The following is a 21,289-nucleotide window of genomic DNA, read 5'->3' as shown; positions in this document are numbered from 1 at the left end:
AAAAAAAAAAAAAAAAAAACAACCCACAACATACCAAAACCTATAGGAACAATGGACTTAAAGGAAACTTTAATTCATCACAAATAATGGGTATTATAAATATAATATAACAAATCAAAAACATATTATTTATTGAAGTCTTAGAAAAACAAAAAGAAAACAAACCCCAAATTAGTGAATAAAAGCAAAAAAGTAAGGTTAAGGAAGAAATTAATGAAACAGAAACAAAAAAATATATATACAAAGTGAAGAGTTGGTTCTGGAGAAAAATAAGCAATTTTATTAACCACTTAGCCATATTAACCAAAAGAAATAAAGAAAAGACAAAATTAATCAGATTAGATATGTAGAAAGATACATTACAAAATATGCCAATGAGTACAGAAGATCATAGGTTTCAAAAACTTATTCCAATAAATTGGAAACTCTAAAATAAATGAACAAATTTCTAAGTGCATGTGAGCTACCAATTTTTAGCCAATGAAAAAATAAACAAATCCATCATAATGAGATTGAAACATAAAAATATGGAAAGTGGTACATAGCAACAAAAACTGAGAAGATCCAGAGAATCATATTCTAAAATGTTATAGTCCAGCAAATTGAAAAAATAATTATCTTTCTAGGTGCCAGTTACCAAAGTTAAAATGAGATCAAATAATCTATTTAAAACAAATCTACAGGCTCTCATGAAGCAGAAACAGCCATTTAAACTCTTCTAACCAAAAAAGATCAGGGTCAGATGGTTTTAGCATAGAATTATACCAGACTTTCAAAGAAGAGTTAAAACCAATATTAAGTTTTTCTACAAAATAGTAACAGAAGTAACATTGTCCAATATGTTTTATGAGGCCACAATTACCCTGATACACAAACCACTTAAGTCCCAACAAAGAAATAGAATTATATCTTTTATTTTTGAAGATTTTATTACATTTTGAAGTTTATATGATATCATTTCCTCTTTCTCATTCCTCCCTTCAAAGCCTCCCATATACCACTTGCTGAATGATTTTTATCTCATTCAAATTAATGGCATCTAACATATGGGTATTTTAAAGTAATATATAAAAGTAAAGAAATACATTAAGTTGTAACTAGAGTTTCTCCTGAGTAATGAAGAGATTTTAGTAAACTATTTCTCTTTTCTTCCTTTTTTTCTCTTCTAATGTTAAGAACCTCTGAGATACTGTGATAATGTGAAACAATTTATGTAATTATGAACTCTGGGCATTCTATCTCCAGGGTAATAAAAGAGTCAATAATTACCCCAGGCTGTCAACCTTGCAATTTGAGGACTGAATATTTAGGGGGAACTGAAAAGAATTCTTTTCTAGTGTCTGATTGCATCAGGGGGATAATTCATTATATATTTTCATCAAGTATGAAAAATAAACCAGAGCCTTCTATGATCTCAAGACAAAGGTGTTACTTTGGATCTTGGTCATGACCCAGCAAAGAACCGGCTTAAACAAGTAAGTGCTGAGTGAAATGGATGATGAAGAAAGAACTCTTAGAAGTCTTGGTTTCTCATCATTAAGAGAAAAGTTGATTAAAAAAACCTGACTGTAAATTTTCTTCTATGATGAGTGGGAAATTTATGTTCTGTGTTATTTTAAGGGGACTGATATAATTCAATTTGATTTCTTTTCCATGGATTGTATTATCACAGATATCCCACACATCAAGAGTAAAAATGGTCTATTGACTAAGCATTCGTAGAATATTATGAATGTGATTTAAAAAGAGGAATGAGAATAACCACAGTACCATATCTATTTCCCATGCTCATCAGATGACTCCTTCAAAATTGTTTCCTATGAAATGCAGTTGTTACGAAGAAGAGGAAGAACAGTGGCTAAAGGAGAGCAGCAGTAGCATCTTGTACTAATTTTTCTTTTTTTTAGTTTTCCGAGACAGGGTTTCTCTGTGGTTTTGGAGCCTGTCCTGGAACTAGCTATTGAGCATCTTTTACTATTACTGAAAGGTTTGAGCTTTGAGCTCTGACCTGTGCATTCTATGCAAATTATTTTTCTTCATTTACCTAATTATCTCCATTTCATAAATTACCAATTCTTTTCCTGGAAAACAAAAAAATGCAGCTTTTATATCACTTGTATACCAAAGTATTAAGATGAAAAATATAGTAAGCTACACTTGAAATGTATCATCCTATTGTGGAGATGAAACATTTTTTTTCAAAAGGGTCCTATTGGTTACTGAACAGAATTATAATGAATGCTTATATGTGTATGTTGTCATGTCTTGAATTCCTGACTGCTAAAACTCATCGTATGTTACAGATACGCTAAGAAATAATACCAAATGCTTAGTTCCTAAACACATAAATACAAGAACCATTATACAAACTGTATAACTTGTACTTTACATTTAGGTGTGTGTGTGTGTGTGTGTGCATGTTTGTGTGTGTGTGCAATAACAATTAATAAAAACAGAGACCATGAATTTGAAAAAGAGAAAGGAAGGATAGGAAGGGTATATGGGAGGGTTTGTATGGAGGAAGGCTGAAAGTAACATGATTCTATTATTTTAATCTCAAAACCTAAAGAAAATAAAAATTTATATTGATCTAAAATATATAGTATTTTTCTGTTTAGCATATAAGATACATTACATGTACTTTTGCCTTACATTCAACACACAGTAATGCTGATAAATTCTATTTTGTATTATTCTAAGATGAGATAACTAAACAAAATATTTGATGGTTAAGAGAAATTAAAATGTTATTTCATCATGTCAAGAAATAATTTAACTTTGAATTAATTTATCTTTGATTATTATTTCTATAATGCTTGAAATGCTGTTAGTATCTCTGAAATTGATATATTCATCTGTGACTATTCCTAGTAGATACAACTGCATTGAATAGTAACAGATAAATGGGAAGCTCAATGTGTAACTAATACATATTTATAAAGTATTGGTAAAGAAATAACAATATTTTTAGATATTATGACTAATAATGAGGTTAATCTTTGTAAAGATTCAAATAAACTACATTGTAACCTACAGTTATGATTTTCTATTTATGTAATGAATTTTTTCATTTTGTTCATTTATATGAGCATTCTACAATAAATTGAAGATAATAATTATATCTATTTTTTTCTAATTCCTCAGAGCCTATACTACGGTTATCACAAAAGATGTTTCAAAAAATATGTCAACAATAAATAGACCCTTTCTTGGCTCACAAACATTGGTTCCTTCAAAACACTCAGATTTTTTTTCTATATTTTTGCCTCTTTCAAAATGCCTCCATGAAAATAGAAGTGAGATATTTTGTTTTTGTTTTTGTTTTTTTTTAAATTTTTTTATTGATAAAAGGAGGATAAAGAAAAGAAAAACAAATTTCCACCTCCTCCCACCAGCCTCCCATTTCCCTCCCCCTCCTCCCACTCTTCTCCCCCTTTTCCCACCCCTCTCCCCTTCCCCCCACTCCTCTCCCCCTCCCTTTCCAGTCCAAAGAGCTGTCAGGGTTCCCTGCCCTGTGGTAAGTCCAAGGTCCTCCCCCCTCCATCCATATCTAGGAAGGTGAACATCCAGACTGGCTAGGCTCCCACCAAGCCAGCACATTGCGTAGGATCAAAACCGTGTGCCATTGTCCTTGGCGTCTCATCAGCCCTCATTGTTCGCCATGTTCCGAGAGTCCAGTTTTATCCCATGCTTTTTCTGGTAACAGTCCAGCTGGCTTTGGTGAGCTCCCAGAAGATCATCTCCACTGTCTCAGTGGGTGGGTGCACTCCTCGTGGTCCCGACATCTTTGCTCATGTTCTCACTCTTTCTGCTCCTCATTGGGACCTTGGGAGCTCAGTCCAGTGCTCCTTTGAATGGATTATAACACTCATTTACTTAATCTTCATAACACAATTTTAATAGACATAAGAAATTTTACAAGGTAGAATAAATAAATGCATGTGAATTTTCTAACTTGGTCTAATCCGTATTTTAAAATATTATATCAGCCTGAGCATCAATGCTTTTAAAAGTTGTGCTCACCAAAATTTTAATTTACTATTAGTGGGGGCACATTAGCCCAGAAAAATTGAAAATAATAATAAAGGTTCCTCAAAAACTAACATAAATTTACCATATGATTTAATTATAACACTTATAAATATTTACCTAAAGTACTCCAAATCATTACAGCACAGAGGCACACATCAGCTTTGAATGTAGCACTATTTCCAATTGACAAATAATGGAATCAGTCTAAGTATCCAACACAGGAATGAATAAAGAAAATATGGTATGTATATGATGAATTTTTTCAGCCATAACTTTAAAACAATGCACAAAAATTGAAGGAAACCAGAGATCATATTCAGGAAATTAAGCCAGTATTAGAAAAACATAGTTATTCAATAAAAATTAGGGTTGTTCAGTTTTACCAGTAATTAGAAATATTTGTAATTACTTGCATTTGTGACATTATGATTTTATAGACATGTTTATAATAATGTACATATATATGATATAAAAGCAAAAGTGAAACTGTAAAGTAAAAAGACTAATAGGGTGGACATTTAACAGGGTTTCAGGGAATGTGTTCAATATGCAGCATATACTAATACAAAATGTCTTAGTTGGCATCAAACTTTGTACAGTGAATATGTGCAGTGATTTTTAAATTGACATTTCCATGGTGATAGAACTTTCAAACTGAAAAACATGTACCAGTGAGATTTTGCTACCTTTACAGACTGTGAATATTTTGCAGATGGGCAATATTCTCCAGTACAAACAGAGAAAGGTAGAAAAGTTCATATATTATACGTTGACTCCCATATAGTACAAGGACAAAGATATGGGGTTAAACCACTTACATCCTGATTCATATCCCTCGTCACTGTCTGTTCTTCTAAAGCAATGAAGAAATATCATTCCTTATGCAAGATGGAATTTCTTAGTGAGTTATCAAGGAAGGATTATTAGTAAATGAATTTTAGGTATTCTATCTGTTTAGAGTAAGAAAACGTGGCAATTATTGAGATTTTGAAGGAAAGGGTAAAAAAATGTTTACAATTACCGGTAAAACTGAACATGTGCCAATTTGAAAATCAAACAACTATCATTCATTATATTATATTGAGAACAAGTCCCAAGATTTTTTTATTGAAAAAATTATTTTTGTATAATATATTCTGATCATAGTTTCTGTCCCCATCTCCGCTCAGATCCTCTAACTTCCCTTAACCATCACACTCCATGCCCTTTCTCTTGCTTTAGAATGAAAACAATCAGGAAACCAAAACAAAATCACAATAAAAAGAAAGAACATAAGAAACACGCACAAACACAACCCCTAAATGCAGAACACCAGAAACCACAATATATAGGCAAAGACCAATAAGACCAAAAACTGCCCAAACAAACAAACAAACAAAAAACTGAAGAATTTTGAAAGGAGGCTGAGGAGACCACCTGGTGGATGAGGGTAGGGCTTGAGAACCTGAGTTTGAACACCCAGAGCTGATGTGAAATGGCAAGAACGGCAGCAGGTCTCTATCACTGCAGTGCTGGGCAGAAGAGTGGAGACAAGAAAATTTCAGCTACTTGCTATGGAAGTGTGTTTTTTTTAAAGATCACCTATATAGAGGTTTACAAACAAAATTATATCTCTCACTTAAGATATTAACAGGAAGTCCAGCTCCAAATTCCAAAGATATTTTCTATTGTAAGGCAAGTGAATGGATTAATTCACAAGTTACTAAGATCTCAAATTTTCAACAGAAGATTCCAAATCAATGAAATAGTACTTCTAACATAAACATTACATTGTCATGCTGTGTTTGGGGGCAATGAATGCTACAGATAGGAGTAAAGAGTTAATATTAATATGTATTTTCTGCATGCCAGAAATTATCCTAATCAAAGTTTGCATTTCTGGAGTTAAAGAAGGAACATCATGAACTATGCATATTCAGTGTCAATTAAAGAGATTTTAAGGAATTCACAATCATCTATACATTTTAAAAATACAGATGAATACATGAATAAATGCTAGTGATAAACAAAATTTTAAAGTTAAAATTTTATTATTCTAAAAGTTGAGCATGCACAAAACCTTGATCATAAGTTAGCTCATCAGCTAAGGGTAGTTATGTTTTGCAGATAACACTGTTTTGGTTCCCAGCACCCATACATATACATGCAAGCAAAATGCTCACCACATAGAATAATAACTATAATGATAATTAAAAATAAGGACAAGGTGCAAAAATGTTTACATCTTTTCCTGTGCTTTTCTCATTTGCACTTTCCCAAGTGAATCATAATATGAAACAATGACCCAAAGTTTACCTCGCATAACTTAAATAAGAGAATTGTAGCCCATACAATAGAAAATATCAGTGACATATATAATTAGGTATATGGTTACTGGGAGTTAAACATAGGGAGACCTCAGGAACTCAAATTCTTTGTTGTAAATAAAAAGGTTATGAACAGAAAAAGCAATGTAGCAATATTAACAGGTCAAAGATGCCAAGATCAAAGGGAAAAACATTTCCTTTACATTTTAAGATTATAATTACATAATTTCCCCTTTCCTTTCCTCCCATATACCCCTTTTTATTCTTTTTCAAGTTCATGCCGTCTTTTTCACTAATTGTGGTATATATTCTAGCAATTTCAATTTTCACATTTAGATCTTCCATCCTCTTGGAGTTTGTTGTTGTAGAAGGTGATAGATATTGGTCTAATTTCATTCTTCTGCGTGTACAAATAGAGTGTTCCCAGCACCGTTTTTATTGACTTTTATTGAGCTCTACATTTCTCTCTGCTCCCCTCTTTGCCTTTCCCCTTCCCCATTCAACCCTCTCTCAAGGTCCCCATGCTCCCAATTTACTTAAGAGATCTTGTCTTTTTCTACTTCCCAAGTAGATTAGATCTATGTATATCTCTCTTAGTGTCCTCATTGTTGTCTAAATTCTCTGGGATTGTGGTTTGTAGACTGGTTTTCTTTACTTTATATTTAAAAACCACCTATAGATGAATACATGTGATAATAGTCTTTCCGTGTCTGGGTAACCTCACTCAAAATAATGTTTTCTAGCTCCATTCCATTTTCCTGCAAAATTCAAGATGTCATTATTTTTTTCTGCTGTGTAGTATTCCATTGTGTAAATGTACCACATTTTCCTTATCCACTCTTTCGTTGAAGGGCATTTAGGTTGTTTGTCTATGACAAACAATGCAGTTATGAACATACTTGAGCACATGTCCTTTTGGCACGATGGAGCATCCTTTGGATATATACCCAAGACTGGTATTACTGGGTCTTGAGGAAGGTTGTTTCCTACTTTTCTGAGAAATCTCCAGACTGACATCCAAACGGGTTGTACCAGCTTGCATTCCCACTAGCAATGTGGAAGTGTTCCCTTTTCCCCACAACCTCTCCAGCATAAGTTGTCATCAGTGTTATTGATCATGGCCGTTCTTACAGGCCAGCACCATTTGCTAAAATTATTTTATCTGAAGCATATAATTTGAGGGTCTTTGTCAAGCATTAGTTGGCAGAAGTTACAAGTGTTAATGTTTGGGTCTTTGATTTTATCCTATTGGTCTATGTGGCTGTTTTTATAACAGTTCTAGATTGTTTCTATTACTATCGATCTGTAATATACCTTCAAATCTGAAACCACAATCCCTCCAGCATTTTTTCCTCAGGATCGTTTTGGTTATTGGGATTTTATAGCATAATATGAAACATGGAATAGATTTTTTTCTATTTATAAAGAGATGGGAATTTTGATTGGGATTTCATTGGATCTGTAAATAGCTTTGGTAAAATTGCCATTTCAGTAATATTAATTCTACTAATTCAAGAACATGGATATGTTTCCATTTTTTAGAGTATATCTCATTTTCAGAAGTTAAAGTTTCTGTTTTAGACATTCTTCACCTTTGTGGTTTTGCTTATTCCTACATCTTGTATTTACTTTAAGGCCATTGTGAATGGAAGGGCATCCATTTTTCCATGTTTGTTGGTGGTGTAGAATAGCTCTTGATTTATGGATGTCTCTATAGTCTGTCACATTGCTGAATTTTTTTTTATTTCTAAATGTTCTCTGTTAGCAGTTTGGATATTTCTAACATATAACATCATATTTTCTGCAAATGGGGATAGATTGAATTATTTTTATTTATATTTTTTTACTGTCCTTTTACATCAGCTAGAACTTCAAGTATAATATTGCAAAAAAGTGGGGATAGTTTGCTAGTCCTTTCTCATTTGTGACTTCAATGAGATTCCTTCATAATTTTATATATTTATGATGATAATGACTGCATGCTTCTCATATATAATTTATTATGATGATGGAGTATGTTCTAAACTACATACTCTAGAACTTTTATTATGAAGGTATCTTGGATTTTTTCACAGGTTTTGTTCTGCATCTTTTAGATGATTGTTTGATTTTGTTTTTAAGTACATTGTTGTGGTTTATTGCACACATATGGTGAAAATTCCTGAATCTTCTTAATAAAGCCAAATAAATTATGGTTAATATTATCTTTTAATGTATGTCTGTTCACCAGCAATGTTGGCCTGTAGTTTTCACTATTGGTATGTCTTTACCTTGTTTTGGCTTATATAATGATGAGAGATTCACAGGATTTAAGAAATGTTTCTTATTTCTCTGATTTTTAAAAAAAATAATTTAAGAAGTTTCTTTCTATCTCCTGTAAATGCCTGGAAGAATTTAGCAGTAAATCCTTCTGGCTCTGAGCATTTTAAGTTGGAAATCTTTTATTAAACTTTCAACTTCTCATTTGCTATTGATACATTTAGTTTGCTAAATTCTGGGTTTAATTTTGGTGGTTTGAATAATCTATAAATCCATTAATTTCTTTTAGGTTTTCCTACTTAATGTAGTATAGGATTTTCAAACATTCCCTTATAACAATTTCTTTCCCTGTCTAAATGGACAATGTTAAGTTAATGCACAAAGTAATAAAATTTAAGCAATTGCCATCTTCTTAAGAATTTAACTCACCAAAAATTTTAGTTATGTCTTAAAAAATAAGATATAGTTATTTTGCTGTAATAAAAATGATTTTTTAAATTGAAAGGTTATTTTTTTCTCTGCGTCAACCAAAAGGATAGCTGTATTCTAACATGACCTAAAGTTGTGATTTTTAATGTCCTTGGTTTTAAAATTCTCTTAAGCTTACTTCCTCAAGAATACATTTGTATGAAAGGATATGTGTAACTTAGAAACCCTTATAGAGAGTTCCAGGTTCTTGGGATTGTCATGATGCTGTACATGATGAACTTCAAGTTAGACCATTTTACTTGTAATTACTTGAACTTAAATATATGGATTTTTCCCTTTTAAGTTGTTTCTCTTATTTTTGAGATTATAATGTAATTATGCCTTATTTTATCTATTTTTCCAATTAATTTTGTTTACCGAAAGGTGTCCAAACAATACAGAAGCGCAAAATCTACCAGTTGTCTCACAATTCCATCTCATGAGCCTCTCAGAGGATCCAGAACTGCAGCCCATCCTCTTTGGATTGTTCTTATTAATGTATGTAGTTACAGTGCTTGGAAACCTGCTCATCATCCTGGCTGTCACCTCTGACTCCCACCTCCATAACCCAATGTATTTCTTTCTCTCCAACCTCTCCTGGTCTGACATCTGTTTCATCTCCACCACAGTTCCAAAGATGATTTGGGATATTCAAAATCAAAGCAGAGACATCTCCTATGTGAGCTGCCTAACACAGATGTCTATGTTCATAATTTTTGGGTGTATGGATAGTATGCTTCTGACTGCAATGGCCTATGACAGGTTTGTGGCGATCTGTCACCCCCTGCATTACACAACCATTATGAACCCTCACCTCTGTGCGTTCTTAGTTTTGCTATCTGTTTTGGCCAGTCTTTTAGACTCTCAGGTGCATAATTTGGTTGTGCAACAATTTACATACTTCAAGGATATAAAAATCTCTAACTTTTTTTGTGATCCTTCTCAACTTCTAAATCTTGACTGTTCTGAAATGTTTACCAAAATCATAGTCACTCAATTCATTGGTGCCTTTTTTGGTTTATTTTCAACCTCAGGGATCTTTTTATCCTACTATAAAATTATTTCTTCCATCCAGAGAGTTCCATCAACAAGTGGAAAATATAAAGCCTTCTCCACCTGTGGATCTCACCTTTCAGTTGTTTGCTTATTTTATGGAACATCCATTGGAGTATATGTTGGTTCAACTGTATCAAATTCTCCAGAAAGCTGTGCAATGGCTTCACTGATGTACACAGTAGTCACACCTATGCTGAATCCTTTCATCTACAGCCTGAGGAACAGGGAAATTAAAAGTGCCCTTTTGAGGTTGCTACAAAGAATGATATAACTGCACAACCCCTTCTATCATTTCTGGAGTTTGAGCTGTTAGCCCAACTATTTACACCTAAAAACACAACCTATTTGGTGTTACTACTTTCATCCTACTTCACTAATACCTAAATGGATATTCCTTCAGGTTCTCTTTAATTTAATTGAATAAGAATACCTAGATCTTGTCTAGGTATTTTCTTAAACATAACTAAATATATTGAAGAAAATTCATAATTTCTTAGTAAAGACCCTGGCTTTAAGGCCAGCTGGACTGGGACTGAAAAAGGATGGGATAAAACTGGACTCTCTGAACATGGTGGACAATGAGGGCTGATGAGAAGCCAAGGACAATGGCACTGGGTTTTGATCCTACTGCCTGTACAGGCTTTGTGGGAGCCTAGCCTGTTTGGATGCTCACCTTCCTAGACCTGGGTGGAGGGGGGAGGACCTTGGACTTCCCACAGGGCAGGGAACCCTGACTACTCTTCGGACTGGAGAGGGAAGGGGAAAGGAGTGGGGGAAGGGGGAGGGAAATGGGAGGCAGGGAGGAGGCAGAAATTTTTTTCAATAATAATAAAAAAATAAAGTGAAATAGTTACGTTCAAGTTCCTTTCTATTTTCACAACGTATACTCCTTTTCACAATCAATGTATACTTTGATATATATATATATATATATATATATATATATATATATCGACATATTTCATTTTTAAAATACTTATAAATTAAGAAATAATGTTCTATTTCATTATAGATCATATAAATGCAAAGCAAATCTAAACTGATAGTCCATCTCATTCCAGTCAAAATGGCAATGATTAAGAAAGAAAATAACAGTTAATAATGAACAAATAAGAACATTTCTATATCACAAATATGAATATAAACTACTCCAGTAACTATTTAAGTCATATGGAAATTACTCAAGACAGTTAAATGCTGATTTTCTTTATGACACAGTTCTACTACTCCCAGGTATTTATGCAAAACACTCCAACTCAACATATCACAGAAATAATTTCCAGGCAAAGTTTATTGCAACTTTACTCACAATATCTAAGTTTTAGAGGTCCCTGCATTGCCAAAAATATAGGAAGGAGTAAAGAATATATGAGATTTTTTTTTACACAACAGAAAGATCTTCAATCATGTTTAACAAAATTTATTTCATTTGCAGAAAGTAAATTAATATAGTGATATCAAGTAAATAATAGCAGTTTCAGAAATCAAAAAAGTTTCCTCTCATTCATTGTTCCTATAATTTATATAGATACATGAAATAATATATGTTTGTATGTATGAACGACATGAAGTACAAACAAATGTTTCTGAAGGAACAATGAAGACTCATAGAACAGAACAGGGAGAAATTTTTTAAGATTGACTTATTTTATTTTATATGTGTGAGTGTAAATAAGTTGAAAGAAAAAAAGGGTTATGATCATCTCATTAGACTCTGAAAGAACATTTGACAAAATTTAACACCCATTTATCATAAAGGTCTTAGAGATATCAGGGATACAAAGAACATATCTAAATATAATAAAAGCAATATACAGCAAGCTTACAGTTTACATCAATGTAAATGGAGAGAAATGCTAATTGATTCCACTAAAATCTGAAACAATACAAGGCTATCCAGTCTCAATATCTATTCAACATAGTTCTTGAAGTTCTAGCTAGAGCAATAAGAAAACAAAAGGAAATCAAGGGGATACACATTGGAAAGGAAGAAGTCAAACTTTCATTATTTGAAGATGATATGATAGTATAAATAAGTGACCACAAAAATTCTACCAGAGAATTCCTATAGCTAATAAATACTTTCCATAAAGTGACAGGATACAAAACCAACTCAAAATACTCAGTATCCTGCCAATATACAAATGAAAAAGAAGCTGAGAAAGAAATCAGAGAAATACTACCTTTCACAACAGCCACAAATAACATAAAATATTGTGATAACACTAACCAAGAAGTTAAAGACTTATTCAACAAGAACTTTAAGTCATTAAGATAAGAAATTGAAGAAGATATCAGAAAATAGAAATATATCCCATGCTCTTGGATAGGTAGAATCAACATTATAAAAATAGCCATCCTAATAAAATTAATCTACAGATTCAATGCAATACCGATCAAAATACCAACACAATTCTTCACAGGTCTCTAAAGAACAATATTGACCTTTCTATGGACAATCAAAAAACCTTTATATCCAAAACAAGCCTGTACAATAAAGGAACTTCTGGAGTCATTACTCTCCCTTACATCAAGCTCCATCATAGAACTACAGTAAAGAATAGAGCTTGGTATTGGCCTAAAAAAAAACACAGGTTGACCAATGGAATTAAAGACCCGGATATTAATCCATATACCTATGAATACCTGATTTTTGACAAAGAAGCCAAAATTATACAATGGAAAAAAGAAAGCATCTACAACAAATGATGCTCACATATTATATGTCAACATGTAGAAGACTGCAAATAGATTCCTATCTACCTCAATGCACAAAACTCAAGACCAAATGGATTAAAGACCTCAATATAAGTCTGACCACACTGAACCTGATAGAAGAGAAAGTGAGAAGTATTATTCAACGCATGGGCACAGGAGAACACTTCCCAACCAGTCACACAGACAATGAGAGTAACAATAAATAAATGGGATCATTTGAAACTGAGAAGCTTCTGTAAAGCAAAGGACATGGTCAATAAAGCAAAACGACAGCATACAAATGGGAAAAGATCTTGAACAACCCCACATCACACAGAGGTCTGATCTCCAAAATATACAAAGAGCTCAAGAAATTGGTCATCAAAAGAATAAATAATCCAATGAAAAAATGGAGTACAGAGCTAAACAGAGAACTCTCAACAGAGGAATCTAAAATGGCTGAAAGACACTTAAGAAAATGCTCTATATCCTTAGTCATCAGAGAAATGCAAATCAAAACAACTCTAAAATTCCATCTTACACCTGTAAGAATGGCCAAGATAAAAAACACTGATGACAAATTATGCGGAAGAGGTTTGGGGGAACGGGGAACACTTCTGCATTGCTGGTGGGACTGCAAGCTGGTACATCCCCTTTGGATGTCAGTGTGGTGATTTCTCAGAAAATTAGGAAACAGCTTCCTCAAGACCAAGTAATACCACTTTGGGGTATATAGTCAAAGGAGGTTCAATCATGCCATAAGGACATGTGCTCAACTATGTTCATAGCAACACTGTTTGTCATAGTCTACTACTGCAGAAACCCACTTACAGACATACACCTATATAAAAAGAGTTCAAATGGAGTTGCCTATAACATGGGGACAATACCTTTCCCAAATACTATAGTTGTCAAATGAAAGAGCCCAGTACCAGAGGCTGGGGAGATGGTTCCGCAGTAAAGAGCAGTTGTTACATTTGAAGAGAACCCAATTTGAAGCTACACTGATCTGAGGCTTTTTGCTTACTTGTTATCTTTATTGTATTAAAAGGTGTTTTGAATGCTGTCATGGAAAAGAGGCCAACAACAGCCTTATCCTTTTGGGAACCCTGTGAAAAACAGTTATGGTTGCTCTGGTCAGATATACCAATCTGTGCAATGGTGGCATGAGTTTTATGGAATAAACAAATACTTTATGATTGGATTTAAGGCCTACTTCACCAAATAAAACTCATGCCTTGTACTGTTAGCTGTGCTATTTTTGGCTATTCTAAGTCTTTTACTTGTCCTTATGAAGTTGACTACTGTTCTTTTCAGGTCTGTGAAGAATTTTGCTGTAAATTTGAAGGGCATTGAATTGAATATGTAGATTGCTTTTGGTAATATGACCACTTTTATTAATTTTGGTAGAGAAATAACATAATATCACCCAAGAACTTGGGATATATTGTCATTTTCAGGTATCTTCTTCAATTTTTTCTTCAAAGATTTAAAGTGCTTGTCATACAGCTCTTTCACTTATTTGGTGAGAGTTACTCCAAGATATTTTATGCTATTTGTGGCTATTGTGAAGGGTGATGTTTCTCTGATTTCTTCCTCAGCCAATTTATCATCTATGTACAACAAGGCTACTGATTTTTTAATTAATATTGTATCCTGCTACATTACTGAAAAGGTTCATGAGTTATAGAAATCCTTTGGTAGATTTTTTGGGGTTGCTTATGTAAACTATCATATCATCTGCAAATAGTGAGAGTTTGACCTTTTGAATTTCTTCTGTTGAGAATTCTCTGTTTAGTTCAGTGCCCCATTTTTTAATTTGGTTAATTAGAGTTTTAATGTCTAGTTTCTTGAGTTCTTTATATGGTTTGGAGATCAGACCTTTGTCTGTTGTGGGGTTGGTGACGATCTCCCAATCAGTAGGTTGCCTTTTTGGCTTAATGATAGTGTCCTTGGCCCTACAGAAGCTTCTCAGTTTCAGGAGGTCCATTTATTCATTGTTGCTCTTATTGTCTGTGATACTGAGGTTCTATGTAGGAAGTGGTCTCCTGTGCCCATGTGTTGTAGACTACTTCCCACTTTCTCTTCTATTAGGTCAGATTAATATTGAGGCCTTTAATCCATTTGGACTTGAGTTTTGTGCATGGTGAGAGATATGGATCTATTTTCATTCTCTTACAAGTTGACATCCAGTTATGCCAGCACCATTTGTTGAAGATGCTTTCTTTCTTCCATTGTATACTTTTAGCTCCTTTGTCGAAAATCAGGTGTTCATAGGTTTGTGGATTAATATGTGGGTCTTCGATTTGATTCCATTGGTCAACATCTCTGCTTTTGTGCCAATACCAACATGTTTTCAATACTGTAGCCCTGTAATTGAGTTTGAAGTCAGGGATGGTAATGCCTCTGGAAGTACTTTTATTGAATAGGATTGTTTTGGCTATCCTGGGTTTTTTGATTTTCCATATAAAGTTGATTATTGTTCTCTCAAGGTCTGTGAAGAATTTTGCTGGGGTTTTGATGGGGATTGCATTGAATCTATAGATTGCTTTTGGTAGAATTGCCATCTGTGCTATGTTGTTCCTCCTAATCCAAGAGCATGGGAGATACATTTTCTGGTATTCTCTTCAATTTCTTTCTTCAAAGACTTAAAGTTCTTGTCAAATAGATCTTTCACTTCCTTGCTTATAATTACCGCAAGATACTATATGATATTTGTGGCTATCCTGAAAGGCGATGTTTCTCTGATTTCCCTCTCTGCTTCTTTGTTCTTTGTGTATAGGAGGGCTACTGATTTTTTGGAGTTGATCTTGTATCCTGCCACATTACTAAAGGTGTTTATCAGTTGTAGGAGGTCTTTCGTAGAGAGTTTGACTTCATCTTTTCCAATTTGTTGTCTTATTGCTCTAGCAACAACCTCAAAAACTATATTTAATAGATATGGAGAGAGTGGACAACCTTGTTTTGTTCCTGATTTCAGTGGAATCACTGTGAGTTTTTCTACATTTAGTTTGATGTTGACTTGCTGTATATTGCTTTTATTATGTCTAGGTATGTTCCTTGTATCCCTGATCTCTCCAACCCTTTATTATGATGGGGTGTTGTATTTTGCCAAAGGTTTTAAACATCTAATAAGATCATCATATGGTTTATTTTTTACTTCATTTATATGGTGGATTATATGACAGATTTTCATATGTTGAACCAACCCTGAATCTCTGGGATAAAGCCAACTTCAACATGATTGATGATTTTTGTGATATGTTCATGGGTTCAATTAGCCGGTACTTTTACAGAGTAATTTTGTGTCAATGTCCATAAGTGAGATTGGTCTGTAATTCTCCTTCTTAGTAATGTCTTTATGTTGTTTGGGTATTAGGGTAAATGTAGCCTCATAAAAAGAGTTTTGCAATGGTCCTTCTGTTTCTATTGATGGAACAATTTTAGGAGTATTGGTATTAATTCTTCTTTGAAAATCTTGTATAATTCTGAGCTGAAACCATCTAGCCTTGGCTTTTTTTTTTTGGTTGAGAGTCTTTGGATGAATGTTTCTATTTCTTTAGCAGTTATTGGTCTGCTTAATTTGCTTATCTGGTCTTGATTTAATTTTGGTAAGTGATATTTATCTAGAAAGTTGTCAATTTCTTTTAAGTTTTCCATTTTTGTGGAGTATGGGTTTTTTGAAATATGACCTAATGATTTTCTGAATTTCCTCTGTATCTGTTCTTATGTCCCCCTTTTAATTTCTGATTTTTTTTTAAATTTAGATATTCTGTTTCTACCTTTTGGTTAGTTGGATAAAGATTTTTCTGTTCTGTTGATTTTCTCAAAACAATCAACTCTTTGTCTCATTGATTTTTTAATATAGTTTTCTTTGTTTCTATTTTGTTGATTTCAGCTCTTGATTTAATTATTTCTGCCATCTGTTTATCCTGGGTAAGTTTGCTTCTTTTTGTTCTAGAGTTTTCAAATGTCTGTTTATTCACTAGTGTAAAATTTTCCCAGCTTCTTTATGTAGGCATTTAGTGCTCTGAAATTTCCTCTTATTGTGTCCCATAAATTTGGGTATGTGGTGTGGCCATTTTTATTGAATTTTAGGAAGTCTTTAATTTCTTCTTTTATTTTATCCTTGACCCACTGATGTTTCAGGTGAGCATTGTTTAATTTCCATGTGTTTATGGGCTTTCAAGAATTAGTGTTGCTGTTGAATTCTAATTTTAAACCATGGTCCTCCAATCATTGTCCTAAGCACATAGTCATGTTAGATTTCAAAATCAACAATGTCTCATTCAGAAAGTCCATTGATGAGATCACTCGCAAACAGGAAAAATTATCTTGTAGAATGTGGGTTGCCTAGTCAAACCATGAGGAATTTTCAAGATCATATTACAAAATGAGAAGTAAGATAATTACCAATCAGATCACAATTTTACCAAGTTTATTTCATAGAAATACAAAATAAGGTTCTTATTTAGCTAAATCTAGGCCAGTGGAAGGGGGTGTCAAAATATACAAAATTCTAATTACATATTAATGAATTTCATGAGTATTTTGAAAAATTCTAAGTGTGTATTAAGTGTCTTATCACAAAATTAATAACTATATGAGGCAGCATATGTGTTACATTTCTGTATTTAATCAATTCATGAAATGTAGCATTAGATAACAATCTTGCATGCATTAACCACATATAATTGTATCCTTTAATTTGAACTTTTTAATATAAAAATTACAAAGAAAAATAAGAACTTTTTATTTTATTTATTTTTATTGTGCTCTACATTTTTTCTGCTCTCCTCCCTGCCTCCCCCAACCCTTTCAACCCTTTTTTACGGTGCCCATGCTCCCAATGTACTCAGGAGATCTTGTCTTTTTCTACTTCTCATGTAGATTAGATCTATGTATATCTCTCTTAGGGTCCTCATTGTTGTCTAAGTTCTCTGGGGTTGTGATTTGTAGACTGATTTTCTTTGCTTTATGTTTAAAAAACACTTATGCATAAGTACATGTCATAATTGTCCCTCTGGGTCTGGGTTACCTCTCTCAAAATGATGTTTTCTAGCTCCATCCATTTCCCTACAAAATTTAGGATGTCATTATTTTTTTCTGCTGTGTAGTACTCCATTGTGTAAATGTACAACATTTTCCTTATCCATTTTTTGGTTGAGGGACATTTAAGTTGTTTCCAGGTTCTGGCTGTGACAAACGATGCTACTATGAACATAGTTGAGCACATGTCCTTGTGGCATGATTGAGCATCCTTTGTATATATACCCAAAAGTGGTATTACTCAGTGTTGAGGAAGGCTGTTTCCTAATTCTCTAAGAAATTGCCACACTGACATTCAAAGGGGCTGTACCAGCTTGCACTCCCACCAGCAATGCAGGAATGTTCCCTTTACCCCACAACCTCTCCAGCATAAGCTGTCATCAGTAACATAACATTGTGGACAAACAAAAATCAATTCCATATACCCAGATATCAAAGAGAGATCATCTCTAGGATCCTCATACAAATTAATACTCTGATAGGAGACTCCTTGTAACTTTTGAAATAACCTTCCCTCAGAAGAAATGTTTATGCCTCCTGGTTAATGTCCAACTGAATATAAAATCAACTGAAAAATTTCCTCTCTGCAATTTTCTTTTATTTCCCCTCAGGGAAAACTAAAGTGTTGGGACCTGGAAAAGAAATAGAACAATTTATTTATTTAATGAGGAGCTCTGGTAATTAAGTGATTTAAATGATAGAAGCTTCAACCATGTCATTGTCCTTCATCTACAATTACATTATTCTAGACTCTTAATAATCCATGTGTGTTTGCTTGGAACACATTATGGAAATAGAAAAAAATTAGTGACAGACATATGAGAGAATCTGTATATCTTGGTCAAGACAGTGGATTTAGAGGTAGACAGTAGCACTAGTGATACTAAAAAAAATTAGCTTTGTCTATGGAATAATAATAATGAGAATGCAACAGCTTTTTCTCTGGAAGTGAACTCTGTATCTTGAAATAACACTAGTTTTCACAGTTTTGGTTCTTTCTCTGTTCCTACTCTATTTCTTTATCTCACTCTTTGGAATCTGGAGCCTCATATAAAGAAAAGTAATTTTTGTCCAGAAGTTGACTAACACAAAATTATACTAGGTATGAGTGTGTGTACTTTTTGTCTTTTTGTTTTTTGGGGGAATTTTTTGTTTGTTTGGTTTGATCCTACTGACTTTCTGTTTTTCAATTTCTCTGTTTTGATTGTGGCTTTGGATTTTATTTGGCTTGGGAGAGATTTTGAGAGAGAGAAAGAAAATAAACATGAAGTTGAATTTACAAGGAAGTCAGGAGGATCTGGGAGAAGTGGTAAAAGATGTTAAAAGCTACAGGCAATTAAGGAATTCTGAAATCAGAAGAAATAATCTTCCTCAGGGATGAACACTCAAATTGGCTATCCAACACCGAATAATCAGTCCTGAAAACATACATACAAGTAATAGTACATAGACTGAATAGATTGTATTTGTACATTTAGAAACGTCTGTGTGTTTGTGTGTGTGTAAAACAATAATTAGTGAAAAAGAATAAAGAGTGTTACATAGGAGGGTTTAAAGGAAGGAAAATGATGGGATAAATGGTGTAATTATGCTATAATGTCAAAAGATAAAGTAAATAATTTAAACATAAAAATTCCACAACTTTACTTAAAAAAGAGAATTTTGTATAGTCTCCAGTTCTTCTTCAACATTTCTTCCCATGTGCTCTCCTTCCAGACATTCTGCATCCAATTATTTATTCATTAACAACTCATCAAAATTTCTTATGCACCAGGTATTGTCAATTTTATCGTACTTAATTTTCTGTTCTGTTACCTATTTTTTCCTGATTACTTGAATTTCAATATCACCTCTTAATTTTAGTTGTAATTAGTGTTTTACATTTTTATCTCAACTAACATTTGCTTATAATTAATTATGAGGCTCAACATTCAGTGGCATTCCCTTTGTCATATAAGTTGTCTAATCCCTTTCTTTTAAAATAATCCTTTAAGTGTTCAGAAAAATAGGATGGAGATTAGGGGAGAATAAATTAACATGCTAATGGATTTGCGGCAGATATGCTAGCGTGTTAATATCTTCCAGACTGTGGTTTGAAAATAATCATTAGTTATTGGATTAGGAAATTGTCTTGGTTGTTTGTTGGTTGATATAGTCCACCTTTAGCATCTAACAATGAGTATGGCTATAAACTTTTTCAACCACATTTTCTTTTGCAATTGTTGTTATAACAAATTGCTATGGAAACTCTGTTGACTAACATCCTTATGTTAATTGGACTAACATTTCTAAAATTGCTATTAACTTCTCATCGTGTCCTTATTTTAAAATTTGATAGGAATATAGTTTATACTACCCAGTTTGTATCTGTATTGAGGGATAGTCATGATGAGGTTGGATTCTAATTTTTGTTACATAATTGACATTAGGTGCACATCATTACTATGATTTCAAAAATTTTATTTGTTCAGCATTTACATTTCAGGATACATTTGAGTCTTTGGAAAGGTAAATGATGAGAGAAAACTGTCATAAATTCTGAACAAAAGGTGAATTTGAATCTACCAGTTTGATGATGACATTAAGGAAGAATAAATGGATGTCTTTACTTTGCGTCATGCATTGTATTCTTCTTGACTCTGCCATCTGCTCTTCATCAGTCACTTCCTGGAATCTGATACAACAAATGCCTGTACCCTTCTCTCTGCTGTGAATGTTTCTTTGTTCCTTACCTCTTAGATTAGCAGTTACCCACCATTCTTCTCTCTGCTGAAACATTTGTATTTAAGATAAACCTTTCCTACCCACTTTTATGCAATAACTTAGCATTCAATATCGATTTATCACTTAGATAAACTTAAGTAGATATTGATAATAATGACTTATATTATGAAAATGTTTACTTTCAATAATCATATTTATTATCTTAATATTTTAAAATAATTTACTTTAGAAATCTTGGTTGATTTAATCAAATACTTGTTTTATCCCTTGATTGTACTAACTTAAAAAAAAAAACTGCCTATCATGGACATGACAATGTGAGCATACCCTCTCATATATATATTATATATTATATTTCATTTTAATTCAATGGTGCTATATTATTTTTTCCTTTTTTCTTCTTCTTTTAATTAAATTGATTCACTTATTTTACATCCCTACCAGAATTTCCTCTCCCTACTCTCCTCCCATTTTCTCCCCCCATTTCCCCTCTGCCCCCACCAGTCCACTCCTCTGTTTCTGTTCAGAAAGGGCCAGACCTCCCATGGGTGTCAACAAAGCATGGCTTATCAAACTGAGGTAAGATAAAGATCCTCATCTTATATTAAGTCTTTGTTAGGCAGCCCAGTTTTAGGAATAGGTTCCCAAAAGCTTGCCAAAGCATCAGGGACATGCCCCACTCCCATTTCGAGGGGTTC

General features: G+C 33.2%; 1 protein-coding gene across 2 annotated transcripts; it reads left to right on the top strand.

The window, feature by feature from the left end:
* Positions 1–1,446: 1,446 nt before the first annotated feature.
* On the top strand, positions 1,447–10,392 carry LOC142847268 (olfactory receptor 7E178-like). 2 transcript variants are annotated; one of them, XM_075967985.1, is made up of 2 exons: positions 1,447–1,475; positions 9,450–10,392. In XM_075967985.1, exons 1-2 carry the CDS (start codon positions 1,447–1,449, stop codon positions 10,390–10,392), a joined length of 972 nt encoding a protein of 323 aa, XP_075824100.1. The 2 variants fall into 2 exon arrangements, with proteins under 2 accessions (XP_075824100.1, XP_075824101.1); XM_075967986.1 differs by lacking the exon at positions 1,447–1,475 and adding an exon at positions 9,297–9,327 and having other exon boundaries at positions 9,485–10,392.
* Positions 10,393–21,289: the final 10,897 nt, after the last annotated feature.

Source organism: Microtus pennsylvanicus, chromosome 3 (assembly GCF_037038515.1).
Source record: "Microtus pennsylvanicus isolate mMicPen1 chromosome 3, mMicPen1.hap1, whole genome shotgun sequence".
NCBI classification, from domain to species: domain Eukaryota; kingdom Metazoa; phylum Chordata; class Mammalia; order Rodentia; family Cricetidae; genus Microtus; species Microtus pennsylvanicus.
The sequence above is the reverse complement of the archived record's forward strand: the minus strand, read 5'-3'. Positions and strand labels throughout refer to the sequence as shown.